This window comes from Phodopus roborovskii, unplaced genomic scaffold (genome assembly GCF_943737965.1).
Source record: "Phodopus roborovskii unplaced genomic scaffold, PHOROB, whole genome shotgun sequence".
Classification (NCBI taxonomy): Eukaryota; Metazoa; Chordata; class Mammalia; order Rodentia; family Cricetidae; genus Phodopus; species Phodopus roborovskii.
Window position 1 is genome coordinate 10,888,259 of NW_026126448.1, and position 25,152 is coordinate 10,913,410.

At 49.0% G+C, this 25,152-nt stretch overlaps 1 protein-coding gene and 1 non-coding gene across 5 annotated transcripts in view; both read left to right on the forward strand.

Annotated features, from left to right (window-relative positions):
* Window positions 1-13,181, forward strand: part of Rims3 (regulating synaptic membrane exocytosis 3) — a 36,358-nt gene extending 23,177 nt beyond the window's left edge. For all 4 annotated transcript variants that reach the window (XM_051188696.1, XM_051188699.1, XM_051188698.1 and 1 more), the window contains exons 3-8: window positions 109-356; window positions 5,236-5,377; window positions 8,765-8,874; window positions 10,544-10,645; window positions 10,896-11,035; window positions 12,940-13,181. In XM_051188696.1, the coding sequence (XP_051044653.1) occupies window positions 140-356; window positions 5,236-5,377; window positions 8,765-8,874; window positions 10,544-10,645; window positions 10,896-11,035; window positions 12,940-13,158 (930 nt within the window). In that variant the 5' untranslated portion in view covers window positions 109-139 and the 3' untranslated portion in view covers window positions 13,159-13,181. The remainder of the gene's footprint in view (window positions 1-108; window positions 357-5,235; window positions 5,378-8,764; window positions 8,875-10,543; window positions 10,646-10,895; window positions 11,036-12,939) is intronic.
* Window positions 13,182-22,435: 9,254 nt separating this feature from the next.
* LOC127225513 (U6 spliceosomal RNA) lies at window positions 22,436-22,537 on the forward strand. The gene has a single exon (XR_007834799.1). It is a non-coding gene; the product is annotated as a U6 spliceosomal RNA (small nuclear RNA).
* The last annotated feature ends 2,615 nt before the right edge of the window (window positions 22,538-25,152 follow it).

Sequence of the window (25,152 nt, forward strand, 5' to 3'; positions counted from 1 at the left end):
GACCTCCCCCCCACACACACACGAAGTCATGCAGCTAGGAAGTGGCGGGGTTGCAGGAGAGTCACACGGGTGTGACATGGGATCCCTTTTTCTCCCACCCACCTTTAGAATTGCCTGAAGCTCTGCCACCCTGGGGACCATGTTTAACGGGGAGCCTGGTCCAGCCTCAGCTGGGGCCTCCAGGAACGTGGTACGGAGTTCCAGCATCAGCGGTGAGATCTGTGGATCCCAGCAAGCTGGGGGTGGGGCCGGGACCACCACGGCCAAGAAACGGCGAAGCAGCCTGGGTGCCAAGATGGTGGCTATCGTCGGCTTGACCCAGTGGAGCAAAAGCACCCTGCAGCTTCCCCAGCCTGGTGAGGGGTGTGGGCACCAAGAGATGGGGAAGGTGGGGGGAGGGGAGGGGGAAGAGGGGAGTGTGCTGCTGTTAATTCCCTAGAAGCTAAGGATAGATGTGCACTTTGTGGGTGACATTCTATAGTCCTCACTGGCAGGCAGTAACATCCCAGAGAGGGAAGGTCAGGTGCTGCAGACTGCACAGTAGGATGGGGGAGTGCAGACTCAAGCCCCAGTGTCTCTCCCAGTTCCTGCTCTTTACTGCTGCGGCTTCCACATACTGACTCATGCGGTATTAGAAGTTATTTGGAACAGCCATGCTAAGAGACCCCCACACTTCTATAGACATGCATTCTCACGATCCTGTCCCATTGCCATTTCTCAGTCCCCTAAGGACAAATGGCCCCACAAATATAGTTGCACAGTCACACACAGGTGTTGCAAAGTCACAAGAGAGAGACACAAATGCATGGCTCCTGCAGTGACATGCCCAGAGTGCTCATTTGTGCAGGCAAGTCACTTCTACTGCCAGGAAAACATGGTCCAGTTATTCTCATTACACTGTCCATGGTCACAAATAACTCTAAATTCGGTTCCCTGAACACAGACAAAAAGACCCACATCACTTAGATGCACGTGACTCATAAAGCCATACATATGCCTTAGCTGATACATCCTCATATATAGGGTATGTGTTTTCAGGCATGTGGCTACAGAATTCCAGTTATGTTCAGACTTGGAGGGACCCACCTCGTCTCACACAGCCACATGTGGCCCCCACACCACAGAGGAGCTAGTCCTCCCCACCCAGACCTCCATTTGTGGCATTGGTCCAGACACCAGCTGGCTTTGTTTTAAATCTCTTCCTGCTTATTTTGCTCGGAGTAACAACTTCCCCCAAAAACCTTCAAGTAGGCAGCTGGACGGGGGTGGGGAAGGGTAGAATGCCGGAGCATCCAGGGAGAATGCTCATCAAGACGCCCCATTGGGGCTGGTATTTGGGGGTGCTTTTCCAGACCTTAAAATAGATTTTTACAAAGCTGTCTACAGGAACACAGGGGATGGTCTTTTCAAGCGCTCTGGCTCCCATGTACTTTCTGCTCTGGGAGAGACTAGATGGGGAGGGCCTTGAAGTTACTAGTACCTTTGGGTGGGCAGTGTAGTCTTGAAAGTAGGGAGCAGGGAGGTAGATTGGGAGTTGGGTTGGAGCAAGGAGGGCTAGGATAAAACCAACCTGGGGGATTAAGATTAGAAGATCCTGCAGCTATTGGAATCTAGCTCCAGACCCAAAGATATCTTGTATGCAAAGTGATTGGGAGAGACAGTCTCCAAGGCCAAGGCAGGACATAAGTCACTGGGAGTCATTGCAGGGATCTACCATAGCTTCAGACAGCAGCAGTCTGGGATGGGAGCAGATGCCAGGAAGACCTGTTGCCTTGGGGAGAGATGAGTGATGCTGGGGCCTCTGGATGCCTTGTCTTCATGGTATGTAAGGGCATGAAGAAAGTCCCAGGGTCTGGGGCTAGGGGAATTGCCCAGATGCCTTTCCAAGTGCAGGTCCCTGTGAATCATCTAATCACTGAATGGCATAGCAGGAAGGGCCCTCGAGGTCATCCAGTCTGATGTACTCATTTATCTATGAGACTTCCAGAGCCTTGAGGAGAAGACACTTCCCTGGGGAATGACCTCAGGCTGGCCTTTGCAGCCATACTCCATCATTTACTAGCTGGATAGTTCAGGCAAGCTGCCTCACCTCTTTGAGCCTGCTGTTTGTTGAAGACAAAATATATGCTTTATAAAGCTATCCAGGATTAAATAAGATAGATGAGCAAAGGTACCCAGCCTCTCATGAATGGCATATGAGAGATACTTAGCAAAGTGTTGTTTTTTTTAAGATTTATTTTATTACTTTTAATTGTGTGCATGTGTTATGCATTATGTGTGTGTGTGTGTGAAAGAGAGCTCGAGCGTTCATGCCTGTGTGCATGCATGCATGTATACATGCAAGCTTTGAGTATGCCAGTGCCTCAGCTTGGAGCATCATCTTGGCTGGGAGACTCTGGGACTACAGGCAAGTATGTAATCATCTCACAAGGGATTGCTGCTCTGAGAAAAGATCTCAGAAGGGCACCCCTGTTGCCCCGAATGGAATGGCTTGATTCCCGATAGGGCTGGGCTATGGGGAATCAGGAAGAATTCTCTCCTAGGCCTAGCTTCTTGCAAGAACCCCACCCTCCTAGTCCATCGATACCTGATCTTCTTTGTTCTTTGCCCCAGTTCATATAGTGTAATGTCTAGTCTGTAATGTCAGCTTCCTGTTAGTCCCCTGCCTGTCTGTCCTCTTCCAGTTTGTCATTATGCTGCCCTATTGCAGACCTACAAAATCTCACAATATGATTTAGAGGGCTAGTTCTGGCTTCGTAGCTCTCTGTGAAAGTGTGGTCACTTTTCGGTCAGAAAGTTTTCTCTTCTGTAAATTGAAGCTAAAGATGCTCTCTCCTGACTTCCTTTAAGAACTATCAGGTCTCTAAATTGTGGGAGCAATGAAGGGTGAGGTCAGAGTTTTGGGATCCTAGAACCTAAATAAAATCTAGCCTGGCCTTAATTAGGCTGAGCCCTTATCGGGTCATGCTGGGTGGAAGCAACCTCCTTCTAAATGTCCAGTACCAAGGACAGAGCCCTTCTCTCCTGAGCCAAAGAAGTGTTGCTGGGGGCCATGACTGCCCCTCTTTTGAATGTGATGGAACAGATAGAATGGGTGCTGGAACTTTTCTCCAAGGAACACTGAATTATTGCAACCACTTGGATCAGTTCTCTATCGAGATACACCATAAAGTTATTCCCTGGGTCAGCAGGGGCCGAAGATGGACAGAAATGAAGCCAGTGGGAGGATTTCGCTCTTGAGTTTGCACTGAAGACAGGAGTATAATCTCTGCTGAGTCACACCTCCGAGAGAGGAAGCAGCAGGGAGGGAAATGGCATGTGGCTAGGGAGTCTGAGGGCCTGGTGGCTCGACACCCCCCCACCCCCTACCCCCACCCCGCTCTCTTTATCCCAGACTCTTCATGGGGCAGTGGAGGAGGGGCCTGGAGAAGCATCTCTGACCTTTCAGGACTCTGAGTTTCCCACTCATGGGCGCTCACACTGAGTTGGGCAGGTCTTATCTAAGAAGGTAATTTAACTTCCAAATGGGCCAGAGCTTTCCTAGGCTCTAAGAGAGCGTGTGTTGAGGGGGTGAGAATGTGAGAGGGAGGCAGGGTGGCTTTCAGTGTCTCCCCCCCCCCACGGCCATCTGTCTTCTAACTGGGTTAGAGGGGATGAGGCAGTTAGGAGGCAGGGACAGAGAAAGTCCTATGATAGGTCACATGCCACGTGTGGGAGAACATCATTATGTGTGGTGAATAGACGGGCTCAATTCTAGGTAATAAGATGGCATATATATAACCTGTTTGACAATGTACAGTGTATCTATGTAATACACAGAGGGCCTGTGTGACTTTATATAAACAGTAAACAGACACATGATATACGAGGTTATTGTATTCATATATATGATAGTCAGGAGGAATAAGCCTGAGCTAAAATGACTGTGTGTGTGTGTGTGTGTGTGTGTGTGTGAGAGAGAGAGAGAGAGAGAGAGAGAGAGAGAGAGAGACGACAGACAGACAGACAGACAGACAGACAGACAGACAATGATCCCTGGGTATGCTAGCTCTTCTGATAGCTTGCACTGACTTTAGAGAACACACCCTTCTGCACATTGGCCCCTGTTCTCATCACCTCCCCTCTACCACCCTATGGTAGCATTTGTCCTCCTGACCGTCTCTCATTAGTGGGGACTTCCTGAAAGGCAAGTGGGGTAAAATAGGAGGAATAGGGGCCTTCCTTTCCCAAGCTGTGGACTTGAGCATCCTCTCCCCTGCCAGTTGTTGGCTGCCTTTGGGGATAATGTGCTGTTACCCTGCCCTAGGCACCCTTGCAGGCCACTCAACTAACAATAGTCTTGGGCTTATAACTGGTGGCAGCAAATGGCTCCTTTGGTACAGTCTCTGAGTGCCGCATCCCTCCCCATCAAGTTGCTCAGCAATCAAGCTTTAACAGGGGAGTCCCTGCAAAACCCCAGCTTGTCCCCCCTGCCCCCACCCCTGCCCAGGAGGAGAGCTGTCTGGAGGGACCACACTGCAATGCTAAGGAGGTTGCCATGGAAACCCAGGCAGGCTGGTGTGCTACTCAGGGAAAGTACCCTGTGTTTCCTGCCAGGCTGAGGAGGGGGCTGGAGGCCCCTGAATAGAAGGTGCAGAGGCAGGATAAGGGGGCTTCACTGAGGGCTTTCTCAAATCCAGCATCAGTTCAGGTCAAGCTAGCCATCCTACCCCTCCTGTAGTTTTGCTTTCCAACTTGCCTTTCATGCTCTCCTCTTTAGACTTCCCTTGAGAAGGCAAATTTCAAATGGTCAGGCTTCCAGTGGGGGTTTTTCTAGGGCAGCAGAGAGGTGGGTTTGGGGTCAGGTAGAATATGCAAAAGAGGGAAAGTAAATCTGGAAATCCTAGAACAAACTTTCCAAAAGTGAGAGGAAGGAGCAACTCTTAAGTTTTGGAGCTCAGGCTGAAACAGAAGGTGAAGGCAGAGTCAAGAGAACCCAGTGGAGTGGGGAGGGGGTCCCCTGGCTGCAGGACTCTACCTTCACCTGCATTTCTGTGTGGGCGTGCAGCTCGTCCCTGGATAGCTTTCTCTATCTTCACCCTGGGCTGGGCCAGTTTAGGGTTAGCTCAGTGGTGTCCCAGCCTTGGCAGATCCCCACCTGCTTCCGTCTAGGAGATCAATTTGGCAGTAACCTTCTAGAAGCCTAGACCATGTTTTGACCTTGTTTCCTCTCTCTTATTGGGTTGGGGACCCCAGAAGGGGCCACTAAGAAGCTGCGCAGCAACATCCGACGGAGCACAGAGACTGGCATTGCGGTGGAGATGCGGAGCCGTGTCACACGCCAGGGCAGCCGGGAGTCTACCGATGGAAGCACCAACAGCAACAGCTCCGAGGGCACGTGCGTGCACCTGACAATTTGATTTCCAGCCAAGATATTTGCATACCTCCCTGCCCCAGCCTCCCTCTCCCCTGTCCTAGGTATCTGGTCCCTGGGCCCCAGGTCTCCCAATGGCTCCCAACAGAACACCTCAGAGAACTTGGAGCCCATCATTCATTCTTTTACTTCGGGAAGGATCTTGGGCTTCCTGCCTCCCATCACCCTGCTCCAGGGGAGACGAGCAGAAAGGAAAACGTGACCTTAAACTCCTTTTAAGCCTAAACTCATTTCCATGGCTTAGTTATGTGAAATCATTATAAATCACCTTGCTTGGAGATTAAGGAAGAAAATTGGACCAGATCCATGTTTTTTAGAACTGTCACATCTTACCTTGTGACTCATAGGCAGGAAGTAAAATCGCTGTAGTGGGTCAAAAGCAGCATTAGAGAAAGAAATAGAAAACGCAGATGTAGCTTGTGTAGAAGGGGTGAACTGCCTGGAGGCCTTAAGTTGAGTTCTCCATCCAGGACACACATAGGTCAAGAGTGAGCTGTGGTATTGGCAGGCCCTTTTCTTTTTTGCATGTGAGTTGGAGTAAGCATTTTAAAGCCACTGCTTAGACTCTACAGATCTGTTCTAAATCAGAGTTTGTAGATTTTCTGCCTCTGTTTCATCAAGGCCCTATAATTTTTACTCTCAGGATCCTGTGGCTTATTTAATATTACAGTGAGTGAGCCCTTGGCATCCCTGTGGGGTTGGTTCCAAGACCTCCCATGGATCTAAAACCCTGAGCTTCTTGAATCCCTTGAATACACTGGATAGTGTTTGTATACTACCTGTACACATCCTCCTGTGTCCATCAGATCCTCTCTGGATCACTTGTACCACCCAGTTTAAGCTAAATGCAATAGAGATACTTGTTATACGGGCCTTAGTATAAAGCTCAGGCTGGCCTTGAATTCAGCATCCTCCTGCCTCAGCCTCCTGAGCACTGGTATTATAGGTGCACATCCAATTCCCAGCATAGACTGTACTGTTTAAAGAGTAATGATAAGAAAAGAATCTGTTTGTACTCAGTACAACTTTTTTTCTTCATATGTTCAATCTGTGGTTGATTGAATCCACAGATGCAAAACCTGTAGATACAGATGGCCGACTGTACCTTCTAACATGGAAACAAGTAGAGGTTGTCATTTACTACCTCCTACCTTGTCCAGAGCATTGATGGGGACCTCAGGCTAGTGACTCTCTTTCTGGAAGCCACGTGCTATGATTATGTGACACCTGTGCCCACCCTGAGTGAATGGAAAACACCAATATCTCCATGTACAAATAAGGAACTGAGGCTCCTGAATGACAGAGGCTCTTTACCCACAGGCACAGTTCTGAAGACACAGTCACTGTTTACGCCAAGATCACTTGATTCCATAACCTTTATTCATAGTCACCACCCCCACACCAGTTCTGAGACTCTGAGTCTACATCTCTTTATTTCTTCTGAGGTCTCATTGCCATAAGAATGTGACACTAGGACTGGGTGTGGTGGTGCACACCTATAAATCCAGCACTTGAGAGGTGGAGGACGGACCAGGAACTTAGCTGCATAGTGAGTTCCAAACCGGCCTGCACTACAAGAGACATTATGTCAATAAAGAGGGGTGGATGGAGAGAGGAGGAGGAAAGCCAAAAAACACGAGGGCTGGGGAGATGGCTCAGTCAGTAAAGTGCTTGCTGTACCAACATGAGAACCTGAATGGGGTTCTCCAACCTCCGTGTGAAAAGGCTGGATGCAATTATGTACATGCCTATAATCCTATCGTTGAGGAGAGCTAGCAGCCCGGCTCTTCAAATCCACAAACTCTAGGTGCAATTAAGGTAGAAAGTGATTGACCTCTGACTCTGAACACACACACACACACACACACACACACACACACAGAGAGAGAGAGAGAGAGAGAGAGAGAGAGAGGTGAGGGAGAGAGAACAATGATTAATAAACGTAGATGCCTTGAAGCCTCTTCCTGAGGGTAGAAGATGAGCCTTGTAAGGGAAATGCTGGTTCTGCCCCACAAACATATTGCTCCCTGCCTGTCACTGATCAATAGAGTCCCTACTCCAAACTGTCCAACGTGATCCTTCTCAGACCCTCCTTTCATAGGAAGGACTAAGAGGTCTGCATATTCTGGGTCATTGGCTCCTGAGCAAGCTGTCCCTGTTGACCCTACCCAGAACATCTGGGCCTGAAGACACAATGGCAGCAGCATAGGCAGAAGCAAAATTCACTGCCATTTCCTGTATCTCATGTGTCTAGAACTTTGCCCCACCCCGTCCCCCAGTGAGCCAGGTGTCATCCCTGTTGCAGACAAGGCCAGCCTCTTACCTCTTGGAAATGTCTGTTTCATCTGTAAAATTGGACAGTGGCTCCTACCACACAGCCTGGTTGTAAGATTAATGACAGAAGGCACATGGAGCGTTCAACACATTGCTGGCAGCTGGCCTACTTTCAATCACTGTCAGTTCTTCTTGTTACGTTTCCAGCCCCCTCCCCTCCAGTCACGGACCACCCACAATCACCTGCCATTCATCTCAACCCCATCGGTGGGTTATTTTAGTCTTTGCTGCCATTTTGAGAACCATCTCACCTTACTGACTTGGATTTTAAATTTCTGGTTTAAAAAAAAAATCAAACCTCAGTCCTGGGAACTCATCCCAGTCAGTAAGAGTCCATCTAGCTTGTCTCTCTTTCTTGGCATTGGCATGCTGTCATGAGAATGTCTGTGTCCAGTGAGCCCTGCCCTCCAACGCTCACTTCAGACAGCTCTGGAGCTTGGGTGGGACGCAGCTTAGTTGGTAACATGTTCATTCAGCATGCATGAAGCTTTGGTGGTGGTCCCTCCCTAGCACTGCATAAACAGGGCATGCTGGTACATGCCTGTAATCCCAGAAGGCAGAGGCATGATGATCAGGAATTCAAGGTCAGCCGGGCTACATCATGAGTCTGAGGCCAGCTTGGAATGCACAAGACCTTGTCTCAGAAAACAAAAATAAGGATTCAATGCCTTATATATCTTCATTAGTCTCTTTAATGATATCAAAGTATCTTTCTCCAAGCTTGGGAGGGACACTAAGGCAGGAGGATTGTCATGAATCTGAGGCCAGCCTGGGCTACATAGTGAATTTTAGGTCAGCCGGAAGTACACAATGGGACTGACTGTCTGAAACACAAAGCCTGGTGTATTTTTTCCTCAATGGGCAGAAATGAACAATTGTCCACTCCCAGGTAGAGTAATATAGTCACACTGTGTAGGTGAGAAACAGAGGTACAGCTCCCCGGGTGCAGGACCTCTGCATCCAACCCCACGACTAGCCCACCGGCTACCCTCACATGCCCTCTGCTTCCCTTTGCAGCTTTATTTTTCCCACTCGGCTTGGAGCTGAAAGCCAGTTCAGTGATTTTCTGGATGGCCTGGGACCAGCACAGATTGTAGGGCGACAAACATTGGCAACACCCCCCATGGGTAAGTCTTGCGGAAGGATAAGCAGGACGGACACACACACACACACACACACACACACACACAGCAGAAGGAGCTCAGTGGGATCCTGTGCCTGGTAGGAGTCCCAGCCTCCCTGTCCTCACTGCCCAGCAGCAGCTTTTCCACAGTGCCCTGCTCCCTGCAGTCACCCTCCCCTGCTGTGTAAACTGAGTCACCGCGTTGGCTCCAGTTGCTTTAGCTTCTCTGGACTTGGACAAGGCACTTGTGTTCTTTAAGCCTTGGTTTCCTCGTCGGGAAAATAATACCAATAAGCCCTGCTTTAGTTCTCCAATCTCACAGGCCTTTCCGAGCACCTGTCACTGTCAGTAAAGCATTTTAGTGCTCTCCTCAGGAGCTGTGGCTAATTGGACTTGTTACCCCCAACAGCATCGGGCACTGAGGGACCCTTAGCCATTTTCTCATCTCTCTTCCTGGCAGCTGGGAAGCTCTTCTCAAAGCCCGCATAGGGTCCTCTTAGCAGCTCTTCAGCCTTCCCCTCCCCATGTCCAGGCGGGCGTCCCCATCAGTCTGACCTGGGCTTTGCCTGAACCAGATGTCTCTACTCAGCCCCATCCTGGTGGTTCTTGACCTTTGACCCCCACAGCAGAGGAGGGAAGTGAGTGTGCACAGTCAAGCTGGGATTCTGCACCAGTTTAGGACTCTGTACACAGCACGGTCCTTCCTTCCTTCCTTCCTTGCAAGAGGAGTCCACAAGACCCTCAGAATACACTCTTCTGGCACTGGGTATTAGATTTATTAATTCTAAGATTTTGATTGGTACTGGAGACTGTTCAATATCTCAACCCCATCTTCCTAGACACACCGAGAAGTGCCAGCCACTTCTATAATCTTTAATGACCTATCAGAACCTAGAACATTTTGTGTGTGGTGCCCCCTTGTGTCCAAAACCAGGAAAGACAAGTGTACGTTCATGGGTAGGCTGGTTGAGACCCTTTATTCTTCTTGCCAAGTTCAGAAATCCCTGGATGGAGAAGGATGAAGGGTGTCTCTGAATGTGCTCAGCCCCTACCCCCAAAGTATGCAAATACCAACAATAACATGACGGCTATGATGTTTGACTGAACTCAGTCTCACCCATTTGAAGAGTGTTCCAAACAACTACTGCGTAATTCTAAACTTAGCTCACCCACGATGAGCAAAGCTAAAAGTTCCCAGAAATCAGCATGACAGAAACCCTTACCATTTTGGAGTGAGTTATGAGCTCTCAGTTTTCAGCACACAGGGGGCCTGCCCTGCTCCCTTTGTCCAGGGTCAAAGATGTCGTGGGCAGGCTCATTGCTTAGCATCTCTTTGCATGGATACTCTCTTGGTATCTGTTTTGACATATACTAAAGAGACTGGCTGAGGGCTGCTGTATAGGCTCTGCCCCCTAGGCTTGCCTGTTCTATGTAGTGAAGCAGAAGCCCCGAGTCCACCAGACAGGTGAGAGTTTGGCAGCCATTAGTTATGGCCTAAGCATGTGCCGCTTGAGGGTCATGCCTCATTGTTCCTCGGTCCCTTTGAAGTGGTCTCCTGAGATCAGTTTCAGCGTGTGCGACTTGCTCTGTCATCCTCCCTTTGCAGGCATCAAGCATCCCCTGCAGCCTGTCCCATCTGATTTCACCCGGCCTTCCATTCCTTTCCCTTGCAGGAGACGTGCACATTGGCATCATGGACCGGAGCGGCCAGCTGGAGGTGGAAGTGGTTGAAGCTCGGGGCTTGACCCCCAAACCGGGCTCCAAATCCCTCCCAGGTAAGTGAGGCTAAGCAGCTGGGAGATTTGAGGAAGGGTCCTGGCAGGGATGGGTACTAGCAAGCCCTCAGCTCACCAGTGCCTTGAAGTGGTGCTGTTGACAGTGACTCATACCTTGCCTGGAAGGCCGGTGAGCAAGAATGGCCAGCTCATCCCACCTCTCCCCACCCCCCCCCATCCCAGAACAGCCTGGAGGGTGGAGACCGGACAGGCTGTGACATCTCTCCCAACTATGATCCTTCATTTCCAGCCACCTATATCAAGGCTTACCTGCTGGAGAACGGGGCATGTGTAGCCAAGAAAAAAACAAAGGTGGCCAAGAAGACTTGTGATCCCTTGTACCAGCAGGCTCTGCTCTTTGACGAGGGGCCCCAAGGCAAAGTTCTGCAGGTCAGTGTTTACAGGGTAGACGCTCAAGATCAGGTCAAGCATTGAACTAGGAGCACTCATTTACATCGCCTCTGTTTTATCACTGGGGAGGGGTACACATTATTGGGGGGCACACAACATGCATTTACATCGCCTCTACTTTATCACTGTGGGGGTATACTTTGTGTAGAGTGGAGTCCGTTCTCTGTCACCTTGACATGGCTTCCAGGGATTGAATTGAGGTCCTTCGGCTTCTGTGGAAAGCATGTCACCTGCTGAGCCATCTTGCCAGCCCCTTTTTTCTTTCTCTCCCCCTTCCTTCACTCCCTCTTCTTCTTCCCCTCTGTATTTTATTTTCACAGCCCATGTTCTTGTTTCCCCATCAATTGATAGGGTTCAGAGCGTAGCGGAATAGCTTCCCAGTTCTCCCAGCTGGGCAGGAGAACCATGCTATTGTCTGGCTACCTGTGCTGTATGTGCCTCACTGGGTGCCGGGTGTTGTTAGGCACTTTCTAGAATGCTTTGTGGCTTTCTCTGGGCTAATCCTGGGAAGGAGGTGTGGTTTCCCCATTTTGCAGGGGTCTCAGAGGAGGCAGGGTCTCAGAAAGATGAAGGGGACTGCGCAGTTAAGTGATGAGCAGAACTGAGCCCAAGTCTGGGTGACTCTCAGGACAGCCAGCTCCTTGACAATGAAACACTGCATTGGTGGCCCTTCCTGAGTGTGGGGGAGGGGTGTTGCCTCGTTGTGTCCCTTCAGTAGATGAACCTGAGTTCATGGGGGCCTACATGATTTTCTTCATGTAGTTCTAATTCCTTCTTGACACTCATTGTAGTTAGAGTGCTCAGAGAAGAAATGGTCTGTCATAGAAGACAGCTCTGTCAGCTCCAGGAGGTCCCAGGCCTCTGGGCATCTTCACTCATGTTTATGTATGCACATACACATTTAAAAAGAAAGAAAGAAAGAAAAAGATTTACTTTGTATGCAGTGTTCTCTCTGCAGGAGAGGGCACCAGCTCTCATTACAGATGGTTGTGAGCCACCAAAAGGTTGCTGGGAATTGAACTTGGGACCTCTAGAAGAGCAGCCAGTGCATCTCTCCAGCCCTGCACATACATTTTTTTTTAACGTTAAAGAGTTTGCACATAGGCAGCCACTCAATAAGTTATAAGTGGTGGTGGCTTGCCTTTTGTTTGTAGTAAACACTTGAGATTCATTTGAAAGGAGAGAAAGAGTATTCTGGCTGAATTTTGGAGACTCAAGTCCACTGCCAGTTGGGGCTGTGGAGACAGCTGCTCACCTCAGGGCACTTGGGAAGCTGAGGAAGAGTCTGGAATCCCATAATCACCTTCAGGAATCCACCTCTGATGTTTTTAATCCTCCAGCTAGTCCAACTCATAGCAAGCTGTTCCTCCCAGCTGTGGTGGTTCTGTTGTAAGGGCCCATGGGGTTACAAGCCAAAGCATGGCAGAACTGTAGGATTCTGGGGCAGAGGCCCAATATCAGATGTCTGTTTTGAAAAATGTTTGAAAAACCATTGAGCCTCAGCTCTTCCTCCTTGAGTTCAGGGCAAGGGGCTTATTCGGGTCCACAACAGCCAACAGCAGGGCTGCAGCATCAACCCTGGACTCCACTTCTTTGTGGAGAAGCTGCTGCCTTGGGTGCTGGGAGGCCTTGAAGCAGATCCACTCGGGATCTAATCCCAGGTCACTGTGGGGCCTTGTTCTGGTTAATTAAATCTCTGAACCACGGGGAAAAATACTTGTTACAACAGTTGAGATGATGCATGGCCCAGGTGCTCAGAAAGTGCAGGCTTATATCGTTTTAATTCTGACTCTGGCATCTGTGCCCTGGGGAAGCTGGTAGGTTCCTGGGCTCACTGCCCAGTCCTGGGATTGGTGCTTCATTCTTCCTCTCCCTGCCGCCAGGTGATCGTCTGGGGAGACTATGGCCGAATGGACCACAAATGCTTCATGGGTATGGCCCAGATCATGTTGGATGAGCTGGACCTGAACGCCGCTGTCACCGGCTGGTACAAACTCTTCCCTACATCCTCTGTGGCTGACTCCACACTCGGATCCCTGACCAGGCGCCTGTCCCAGTCCTCTTTGGAGAGTGCCACCAGCCCCTCCCCCTCGTGCTCCTAAGGACCTCCTCACTGAGGACAAAAGGCCAGGGGCTGATGGGTGAAGGGAGCCTGCTGGCCACACCACCCCCTGTACATAGTCTCCATGTCTTTCTGGACCCCTCAACGTGCTGCATGCCTGTTGGCCACTGGGCTCAGCCCAGCTGGCAGTGGAGACTGTAGTGTGTCTGTGTGTCTGTGTGTATGTGTGACCACATTATATCTGTCCATTTGTCTGGGTGCAGTCAGTCCTAGTGACCACATGGAATGCAGTCCATGTCTCTGTATCTTGCTGGAACGAATCCAAAGGAGCATCATGTGGGCACGTCTTGCCCCTGGAGTCTCCAGCAGGGGGAGTAAGGGTGTGGCCACTGGTGGGCCTGTAGTCTTATGGTCTCCACTTGGTTTTCTGTCCTGTCTTTTGTTTCTTTGCCTTTCCCAGCCTTGCTGCTCTTTTTTGAGGAATGTAGCATCCATTGCAGCTGACCATACCTGATTCCCTCTAGGAATCCAATCTCTTCTCTCCCTACCCCAGGCCACACCAGTGGCCATCCCATTGAATGCACTCCACAGCATGTGGCATGCTCACTCAATGCCCTGGCTGGCCCCCCAGGAAGACAGAGGATGTCTGGGGAGGGAGGGGCCTTGAGAATGTTTCTCCCTGGGGTTGGCACCTAGAGGACAAGCTAGGGCCTCTCCTCCCCGGGAGTGTGCTCCAACATGCCAGAGGAGCTCCATTGGGCCCAGGGGGGTTTCCGGTCAAAGCAGATGGCCTTCTCGGGCACCAAGGATGGACCTGTCCCCTTTCAGGCTTATCCCTGAGGGAGCATGGCTTGCTTGGTAAGAGGTGTTATGGGTAGGGCTGCTTACTAGAGTAAGGAGGGCTAAGACTGAATTGTTTAGAGCTACCGTCAAGAATCCTGTCTGACCTGGGACTTAGCCGCAGGAAGCTGTTCTTCAGGCTTCTGCTTTCTTTGCTCATCTGTAGACCCCAGTCCCCAGCTGGAGTTCTGACACCAGGACTCCAGCCTCCTAGCTCCATGAGCAGCCTGGCTCTGCATTCGGGTACCTCTGTCACCAGCTCTGACCAGCAATACTCACCCCTCCACCTCCCTGCCTTTCTCTGGGCAGTGGCCTGCACTAGGCATTTGCTGCCTCTGCTTTACTACCCCTCCCCCTGTCTGGTTGGGATTCCTCCCAACCACAGAAAACCCTGTTGGAGGGACTAGTGCCTGGGCTCGATTGAGCCTGAGATGGCTGTTAATACTAAAGGCTAGTTCCGGAATGCTGTATCTGTTCCTCCCCTCTTTAGCTATAGGGTGGAATTGGAGGCTGCCTGGGAGATGGCAAAGCATCCTGGTCCATGTCCAAGAGGAAGGAGGAGGTGGTGGGGGTAGGAGAGAAGGCGGCTCTCTTTCTGCCTCTCTTCCAGCCCATCTCCAAGTGTGGCTATGCCTCTGGCCCAAGTACCTGGGTAACTGTGAAAGTCCTTGGCCTGAGTGTGAATTCTGTTTGTACCAAAGCTGGGGTGCATAAAGTTAGCCCAGCCCAAAAGGCCTCTCTGTAGTGAGAATCCTGCACCCTCCATTCAAAGAAAGGTAGTGAAGCCCCCACACAAACGGGAGGGGGGAGGGGAGGGGAGTGAGGTAGTGGCTAGTGAAGTTGTCTTGCTGGGAAGTGTATGTATTTCCTGTATCACTAGACACCGGGCAGAGTGTGCCAGCCTCTGACCCTTAATGGGTTGGGGGCAAGGGGGAAACTGGCTTGCAAAAAGCTGTTTTCATCTTGCTTGTGGTGTGTGTGCCTAAAAAGCTGTCATCCTCTGGATGGTGTGAAAGCCATCTGGAGCGGAGGAGGGTCAGTGACCACTGACAGCATCGACCTTTGCTGATGTAGCACTGAGTCCCCTCCAGCAGTGGGAGATGCCAGCAGAGGACCAGCTTAGCAGTGATGTGCTCGGAACTCATGCTGTAAACGGCCTAGGAGATGGGCACTTCGCTGTCCCGCCCCGCTCGCGGAAGGTAACCCCTCCCCTAATTGATTTTGGGGAATTCCTCTTTTTAATAAATAATCCCACCTAGATCCTTGCTCACACATGTGGGCTGTGTAAGGCTAGTGTGTACTTGTGATAGAGAGGCTGGATTTAAAGCTCTTTCTCGGCACCCTGGATGCAGGGCTCCACTGGGATGCCGTTCTAGAGATAGCCCTGTTCCAGAAGAGGAGTGTGACTCTTGCCTGGGCTGGGAGCGATCTGCCCTTTGAGGAAAGGACAGTGGGTCAAGAAGTAACTGGGTCCTTGTGAGTTCCCTTACCAACAGACCATCTCACATATAACCCCTTGGCCACATGGCAGTCATCCTGTCTCCTCCAGGGATTCATCGGCGCTGTGGGCAGTGATGAATGACTCAGAGCATGTGTCTCTGTATTTCTGCCCTGCCCAGCCTGTCCCACTTTTTCACAGATTCCTTCCCTACAAGGAAGTCAGAGATGGGACTCTGTGCTAGGAAACATCCTCCAGGAAATGGGCCAGGTCTTGGTTTGTCAAGGGGACATTTGGGGAAGACCCAGTTCCAAAGGCTCTCTCATCCAGTCTCCTCCCACCCAGCTCTACTGAGGAGCACCTATTCAGCGGGTCCTGGCAATGCCAGCATGCCACAGGGTAGAGGCAGAACCAAGGAAAGCTCTAGAGAGAGAGGCAGGGTTGGTGCTTGGGTGGTCCTGCACTGGGGTCAAGCTGACTCTCCCAGGGGCTTGACCCCCACACCACCACCAGGAAGCACACCAGCTCTTCCTTTACTGCCAGCCTGGGGGAGACCAGCAGCCTCCATTTTTTTTTTTTTCTTTTTAAAGACAATTGAGCCCTCCCAGGGCATTTCTTTGGAAATGAAATGTAGCACAATCCTCGACTGTGTTCCCAGGAGCCCTGTCATACCCAGGGGCCTCACATCACAGGTTCTGCTTCCCCCGGGGACCCAGAGCTCCTGATACCTCATGTTCTCCGTCACCCTTGGCCTAGGAAGCAGTGGCACCCCAGCAAGGCTGCTCTTCTGCATTTCTCCGATTGTGTCCAGCACTGTGCAAACTCTTTAAGAAGCCGCTGCCTTTGACGGAGGCTGCTGTCCTCCGCCTGGGGAGGTGTGGTACTTCCTGTGGGGCCTAAAGTTTGTCCAGCAGCATTTCTGTAGTGGCCACAGGGAAGTGGACAAGAAGAGGCCTGCTTCCCTAACACCTCCTTCTCTCCTGCTCCCCAGTTGTCTCCACATAAAGACATTCTCTTGCATATGCCCCCTCTCCTGCATCATCTTCCGCTGGATGATCAGAGAGGAGCTGGAAACAGACTCCTTCCCTGCCTTCTCCTTCCAGTCTGCTTCTAGCCCAGGTCCAAAGAGGCTGGGGAGATCAGCCACCACCAGAGAGCAGGGGGACCCTGTCCAATCTGGTGGGGGCTTGATGGTGGCAGGATCAGCCTGGCCTGGCTGGGAAAGGGTCATTTTGAGAGTGCCTGAGCACCTCAGAGCAATGTCAGTGATGCCAAAGAGAGCGACTTGGCCTCCTTGGGTACCAGCTCTGTCGGTGGAGCTGGACAAACACAGATCAGAAGTTGGCATGCCCAAGGGAAGGTCCTTGTTCTCTGACAAAGGGCTTAATCTTTCCATGTAGCAAAGCAACTCCCCTCCCCCAACCCTGAGTGTGGGCTTCTGTAGGCCCAGCATGGCTATGCCTGTACGAAAAGCCAAACTGTATGAGTGAGAGGCCTGTTTTCTCCCTGGGGCCTAGTCTGTCTCAGCAGGTGCGCCTTGAAAAGAGTGAGTGTTGCTTTGGAGAAACTGGCTCTGGCTGGACACTCGCCTTGGGCCTGCCAGAAAGTCCACACTGATGCCAGGAAGGGTCCCTGGACCTGAGAATCCCAGGGACAACTGAGCATCTGCCCCATTAGCCAATGACCTGGACAGGGATGGCTGTTCTGTATCCCCCACCCCGCCTCTTTTTGCCAGAAACTGTGACCTTGTGCGAGACTCCTCACCGGGCTTTGGTGTCCTCATCTGTAAAATCAGAGCATTAGCTAGTTGCTCCATGGCTCCCTCCAGGCTTCAGAAGTCTATGGCTTGGGTGGTAAGGGCCAGCCAGGTTCATCTCCCTCTGCTCTCATGCTGGGAGCAGGTCCTCATTTGGTCCATGCTCAGATACTGCTCCTGGCAAGAGAGCCCCAGAGCCCAGAAACATGGCTTCATCTCTTTGTAACCCCACGCGCTCTCTGGTCTTGGTGAGAAAAGACTGATTCCAAGGTGCCGTGCAATGTCACCATCTCGGCTGTATCCTGAGTAAGACCATTCCTCATTCTGCTTCTAGATGACAGCCCAGGAAGAGTGGACACTCAGAGCCTTCTGACCGAATTCTCTTTGATGGGATGAGAGAAGGAACTTCCAAGCATTTGGCTTTTTAAAACCACTTCTTCCCAAATGTCTTCTCCCAAACGTTATCTCAGAAGGCAGAGTGGCTTCTTCCTCAGGAAAAGTAGACCTGAGACTTCTAGCAACTCCTGTAGCATGGAAACTCACAGAAGGCAGGAACCCCTTTTTTAGAATTTCCAAATGCATCCTGCAAAGAAAGAGAGCGAGAGCTGTTAGGGACTGACAAGCACACTGTTTAGATAAGAAGTAATTAGCCTTTTATATCTGAGCTCTCTGCAGTTTCTGTGTGCAGCGTCTTTCCAAACTGTGGCTCCTGGATAGCAGGTGGACAGCTGGGAGGGAATGCCGGCTGTCTCATGTGACATCCTTGCCAATCCCCTTGAGGAGAAAATTCTTCACATGGCTTCTGCATGTACAGTATTTGAGCAGCAAAAAAAAAAAATAATAAAGTTCATTTGAAATTGGTTTCATGTGTGGCTTTCTGATGGTTTTTTTGTTTGTTTATTTTAGTTTAGTTTTTGTTTTGTTTTTTCGAGGCAGGGTTTATCTATGTAATTTTGGAGCCTGTCCTGTAGACCAGACTGGTCTCAACCTCTCAAGAGATCTGCCTCTGCCTCCTGAGCACTGGGATTAAAGGTGTGTGCCACCACCGCCCAGCTTGAGGATGGTCTTTACTTCAGGAGAGAAAATGGTTCTGGGTAATTAAAGGGGATGCTGCCTTGGCCAAGAGGTGGGAGAGAAGTATAGCTCAGGAAAAGGCATGAACTTGGGTCTCTGGCCCCTTCCTTGGAGCTTAGTTGCACAGGGATACTCCTGATCCATGGAATCATACTAACCAGTTGGGACTCTTGCTTACTGCCCCCCCCAAAAAAATTTCTGTCTGTGCAGACTTTACAGGGGACACCCAAATATAGTGGTCAGGAAGGACAGGGCTAAGGCCACACAGCCATAAGGCTGACTCTGCTACGCCTGATAGAAACAATGAACAGTCCAGCTCTAGAGCTGGGGCTTGCCATGGTCACTGACCTCAGCAGCACCCCTTGCCTTCCCTACCTCTAAAAGACGTGAAAATCCTAAACATGAACTGTGAATTCCAACAATTACTAAAACATTGTAGGACATAACTAAGCAGTGTTTAAAGATGTTTCATTATTATTAGAAAGATTCATCTTTGTAATTTCCTACATTAATAGATTAAAGGAGAAAATGTGTTTATCCTAATGCAGAAAAGACATTTTATAAGGGTTTATCCTACTTACAATAATAAAAAAAAAAACTAGCAAGCAGAAGGTCACTTTCTTAATTTGGTAATCACCATGTATAAAAAGCAAAAGCTTGAGAAGTGATGGCTCAATGGTCAAGTACCTAGTGCTCTTCCAGAGGGTTCCAGGGCTCCATTCCCAGCACTCACACCAGGCAACTCACAACTGCCTCTACCTCCAGCTCACGCCCTCTTTTGGCTTCTACCAGCTCTCTCACACACAGTACACATACATATTTTAAAACTATACATTTGCTAGGTGATGTGGCATGTACCTGTAATCCCAGTACTGGCAAGGCAGAAGCAAGTAGATCTCTGAGTTTGACGCCAGTCAGGAAATTCTAGGTCATCCAGGGAAACAGACTCCATTTCAAGAAGGAAATTTTATTTAAAGGGAGTACATGTGTGATTACAGATGTGGTTGGAAGGGTTGTGACCTGCACATGCCAGTCCCTAGGTTTGATCCTCAGCATTAAACAAAGAGCAAAGCTGATAAATAACCATTTACTGTGAAGCAGAAAACATATGTAGAAGTAAAATAGAAGCCGGGAGTTGGTGGCACACGCCTTTAATCCCAGAACTTGGGAGACAGAGGCAGACAGATCTCCGTGAGGTTGAGGCCAGCCTGGTCTACAGAGCTAGTTCCAGGACAGGCTCCAAAGCCACAGCGAAACCCTGCCTTGAAACACAAACAAAAAAGGTATAAACACTATTTAAAAAGAAAACAGTGAAACACTGTATAGTGGGGATAGGGTCCATTACTGTACTGGCTGGTTTTGTTTGTGGTCAACTTGATACAAGCTAGATTCATCAGAGAACCCCAAGCCTCAGCTGAGGAAATGCCTTCATGAGATCCAGCTGTAAGGCGTTTTCTCAATTAGTAACTAGTGGGAAAGGGCCCAGCCCATGGTGAGTGGTGTTATCCCTGGGATGCTGGTCCTGGATTCTAGAAGAGGCTGAACAAGCCATAGAAAGCAAGCCACACACCCCTCCATGGCCTCTGCATCAGCTCCTGCCCTTGGGATCCTGTCCTGTTTGGGCTCCTGTCCTGACTTCCTTCAGTGGTGCACTATGATCTGGAAGTGTTAGGAAATAAACCCTTTCCTCCCCAGCTTGCTTTTTGATCATGGTGTTTCACTGCAGCAGTAGAAACCCTAACTAAGACAATTACTAATACACAATCCAAAAGAAGAGGGAAAAAGAACAAAGAATCGCTGGGTAATTAAGAGAAAACCATGTATCATTTCAGTAGATACATAAAAAGAACTTGGGATTACAGAGGTGGCTCATTTATGAGTGTGACCACCCATGTGCCAAGTCGTGTGTGTGTGTGTGTGTGTGTGTGTGTGTGTGTGTGTGGAGGTATGTGCCTGTAACTCAGGGTTAGGGAAAGGAAACAGGAGAACCCCCGGGACTTTCTGGACTTATTGCATATTTTTCTTATGTTAGTTGTACCCTTTATGTATTAGGCAAAAAGGGGAATTGTGGTGATACCTCTAATAAAGCTTGTCTAGGGATCAGAATGCAAAGCTAGCCACACTAGTTAGTCATAGAAGCTTTAGTGCCCATTTAGTGGACTATTTAGGAAGGGTTAGGTGTGGCTTTGTTGGAGAAGGTGTTACTGGAGGTGCGCTTTGAGTTTTCAAACACCTACACCAGCCACCCCTGTGTGTGTGTGTGTGTGTGTGTGTGTGTGTGTGTGTGTGTGTGTGTCTGGATCTCTGTATCTGTGCCCATCTCTATCTGTGTGTCTGCCTCCCAGTCTCTCTGTCTCCCACTCCCTCTCTCCCCTCCCTCGCTCTCCCTCCCACTCCCCCTCTCTTTCCCTCTGCCTCCCCCTCTCTCCCTCCCTCCCCATCTCTCCCTCCCTTTCTCTCCCCTTCTCTCTACCCCTCCCTCCCCTTCTCTCTCCCCCTCTCTCCCTCCCCCCTCTCCCCTTCTCTCTCTCCCCCCTCCCCCCCTCCCCCTCTCCCCTTCTCTCTCCCCTCCCCCTCTCCCCCTCCCCCCTTCTCTCTCCTTCTCTCTCCCCCTCCCTCCCCTTCTCTCTCTCCCCCTCCCCCTCTCCCCCCTCTCTCCCCTCCCCCCTCTCTCCCCCTCCCCTTCACTTATCTGTCTCTACAACTTGTAGTGGATCAGCTATGATCCTGTCAGCTCTAGTCATGCTTGCTTTGTGGGTTGCTTTGGTCATGGTGTCTCCTCATGGCCATTAACAGCAACAAAGACAAATACTGTGGCAGAACAAGCCTGCCACAGTAGAGGCAGCATGGTATATAATGGTGAAAACAGGATACCTCTCCCAGAGGTCAGGAAAAGAAAAAGATATTTGTCCTTAACTATTTCTAGTCAACACTGTCAGCAGTCCTAGTCAATTAGGACAATAGACAAACAAAAGGTCATAGATTAAAGGAAATAAATGGCCTTATTTACAGGTACAATGACTGTGTAAACAGAAAATTCTACAGAAAACAATAACTCATAGTTATAAATTTGTCAAGGATCCAGGACACAATTTCAACATGCAAACATCAATTTTACTATTACAGCCTATCAAAAAATAAGAAATGTAAAATCATTGTCTTTTTGAGACAGCTTAGGCTGGTCTGGAACTCCTTGTTCTTGTGATGATCCTCTTGCCTCTGCTCCCAAGTGAGACAATGCTATTTATAATAGCACCTATTAAATTTCAGTAAATGTAAAGGGTGGTGAGATGGCTTGCTGTGCAAGCCTGATGACCTGTGTGAGGTCCCCAGACCTGTGTGTCCTTTCCACTGCTGCCAAAAACACCACAACCAGAAACAACTTGGGGAGGAGAGGGGTTGCTTGGCTTAACTTCCCCATCAGTCCATTACAGAAGGAAGTCAGGGCAGGAGCAGAGGATGGAGACAGGGGACTGTGGCTTGCTTACTGGCTTGTTTCCTCTGGCTTCTTCTTAGCTACTTTTCTGCTGGTGGTCTGGCCCCTCCTACAATCGTTAACAATTAAGGACTGCCCCCCAAGACTCTCCCACAGGCTACTCTGATGGAAGCAGTTCCTCAGCTGAGGTTCCCTCCTTCAAGGTGATTGGTGTGTGTCAAGCTAACAAAGGCCAGTCAGCACTCTAGGAAAAGCAGGAGAGAAACAACTCACAACATTGTGCTCCGACCTCCCTGCAAGCACCATGGCACATTGGTGTGCCCACAGATACATACATATGCAATAATCACAAAATGTTTGTAAGAACTATACAAAATGGGGCTAAGAGAAATTAAACATGGACAGAAAGACACAGTGCCATCAAGAAGTCAATTCTTGCCACTGGAGAGATGGCTCCGCCTAAAAGCACTTACTGCTCTACCAGAAGTCCTGGGTTCGATTCCCAGCACCCACATGGCAGCTCACAACCATCTAACTCCAATCCTAGTGGATCAGATGACCAACCTCTTCTGACCTCTGTGGCCATTGCATGCAGTGGTGCACAGACATACATGCGGTAAAAACACCCATACATGCATAAGCCATGTCGTCAGACCTGGGTGGCATCTGAGGCATCACTGGGTCCCAGAAGAAGTTAGCTCAGAGAATGATTGCATTTGAATAGAAAACGATAAGCCTTTCCTTACTTGACACTGTGGAGAAAAGTTAACCACGCCCACTTAGCAGCACATGCACTAAAATTGGAATGAAACAGAGAAGGTTAGCATGGCCCCTGTGCAAAGATGACACACATTCATGAAGCGTTGCAGAAGGGGAGGGAGAGAGAAAGAAGGAAAAGCTAACCATGTGGATTATTATTTTAAGATGTGTTACATTTGTTTATGCTGTGGAACATTTGTTTAAAGATACAAAGATGTCTAATGTTACATTTGTTTAAGGTGAAGCTGTGTTCTTTGCCTGTCTAAAACACCTGATTGGTCTAATAAAGAGCTGAATGGCAAGGCTGGAGAAAGGATAGGTAGGGTTAGCAGTCAGAGAGACTAAATAGAAGAAATCTGGGAGAAGGGATTGAGTTGCAGGGAGAGGAGGATGACCCCTGGGGCTAGCTACACAGCAAGCCACTGAATAAGAAAGGTATATGGAATAGAGCAAAATAAAAGCCCAGAGGCAAAAGATAGACAGGGTGATTTAAGTTAAGAAAAGCTGTCAAGAAACAAGCCAAGCTAAAGCTGGGCAGTCATAAATAAGAATAAGCACCTGTGTGACTTATTTGGGAGCTGGGCCCCCAAAGAGCCAAAAGAGTGAAAACCAACCAACTACAGCTAACTTCAAGTAAACCACAGACATCAATCAGGAAAACCACTAAAATGAGAAATGGGGGTGGAGTCTTACAACTATGATAGACAAAAATTTAAAACAAAAGAAAGATAACGTGGGTTTAACAAAAGCTGTATTTCTTCTCTTTTTTCCTGAGACGCCATTAAGATTCCTAAGAAGTCAGGTATAGTGGCTCCCAGTCCTGTCGTCCTAGCCCTTGGGAGGTTGAATCAGGAGGATTGCCATGAAATTTGAAGCCAGCCTGGGCCTCATAGTGAGTTCAAGCCAAGCTAAGCTCTTGGGCAAGACCCTATCTCATAAAAAACAAACAAAAACCCATTCATTACAAGATGGTCAAAGCTGGGCAAGATAGCACACATATTTAACCCCAGCACTCAGGAGGCAGAGGCTGGTGATCTCTGAGTTCAAGGCCATCCTGGTCTACTGCTAAGGGTAGGTATAGAAACCATGACTTGAAAATCTAAATAAACAAGATGAATCAAAACAGGTTAAAAGACTTAAACAGACTGTTACAAAACTATACAGATAAGATTCATAGCATTAGTCATCAAGGAACTGCCAGCCCATATCTCTGCTTAAAAGAAATGACTGGTAGTGTGGAGCTTTGGTAGGACACAGCACAGCATTTCTGAGAGACGTATAAGAGGGTGCAGGCCCTTGGGGAAACAGCTCGGCAGTCCCTCCCAGAGGTGGGCTCTTATCATAGAACCCAGCAACTCCATTCCTTGGTGTTTATCAGGAGTAATGAAAACATACATCCCCCAAGATAAGGACATTCATGACAGCTTCATTCATTAAAGCCACAACTGGACACAATACAAATGTCTGTTAGAATTCAGTCCAAATACTGAAACCACAGAGTAATTTGAAATAGGGAATGTAGTTGTAGTATGATTTTTTTTTATTCTTTTGCCTCTTGAGGGGCCCACCACCCAGCTCCCAAATAAATCATACACAGAGAGGCTTATTCTTACTTATGAACGCATAGCCTTAGCTTAACTTGTTTCTTGCCAGCTTTTCCTAACTTAAATTAACCCATCTACCCTTTCCCTCTGGGCTTTTATCTTTCTTACTTCTGTATACCTTATTTCCCTTCTTACTCTGTGGCCGGGTGGCCGGGTGGCCAGCCTCTGAAGTCCTTTTCTCCTTGTTCTCTCCTTGCTGCTCCCTTTCCTCGTTTCTCCTATTTATTCCCTCTGCCTGCCAGCCCTGCCTATCTTTGCTCCTGCCTTGCTATTGGCCGTTCAGCTCTTTATTAGACCATCAGGTGTTTTGAACAGACAAAGAATCCCAGCTTCACTGAGTTAAACAAGTGCGGCATAAACAAAAGTCACACACCTTAAAATAATAATCTACCATGAGGGAATTCCTTTATATAATTATTTAAGTTGTTTGTTCTGGTTTGGTTTTGGTTTTTTGAGACAGGGTTTTTCTATGTAACAGCTCTGGCTATCCTGGCACACACTTTGTAGACCAGGTTGGCCTTGAACTTACAGAGACCCACCTGCCTCTGCGTCCCAAATGCACATGCCGCCACTACCTGTAAACTCCGTCTTCAACTACCCAGCAAGTTTTTTGTTTGTTTTTGTTTTTAAGACATGTTTTCACTATGTGACCCAGGCTAGCTTGGAACTCAATATATATAACTTAACCTGAGGCCAGTTATACCTCTTCACATCCAGCTTAATAATGGCATTTTAACGTAAAAAAAAAAAAAAAAAAAAACCAGAAAATGACCAGTTTAGTCAGGTGTGGTGGCTCATGCCTGTAATCCAAAAAACGAGGAGATGGAGGCAGGAGAATCATGGTAAATTCAAGGCCCGCCTGGACTACATAATGAGACCCTGTCTCTAGAAAGATAAATAACAAAAGAAAAAACAATTTTGGAACAGCTATGAAGGTGCAAAAGGAACTGGAGAAGTCTGGTGTAGTGCAGTGGTAGAACGCTCGCCTAGCATATACAAGGCCCTGAGTTCAATTCCCAGTACTTCACACAAAATGATCTGAAGACTGCCCTAAAGCTGAGGGAAAGTACACAAACAGATTGAAAGAAGGGACTCTTCTGGAAGCTAGGATTTAAACCTGCGGGAAA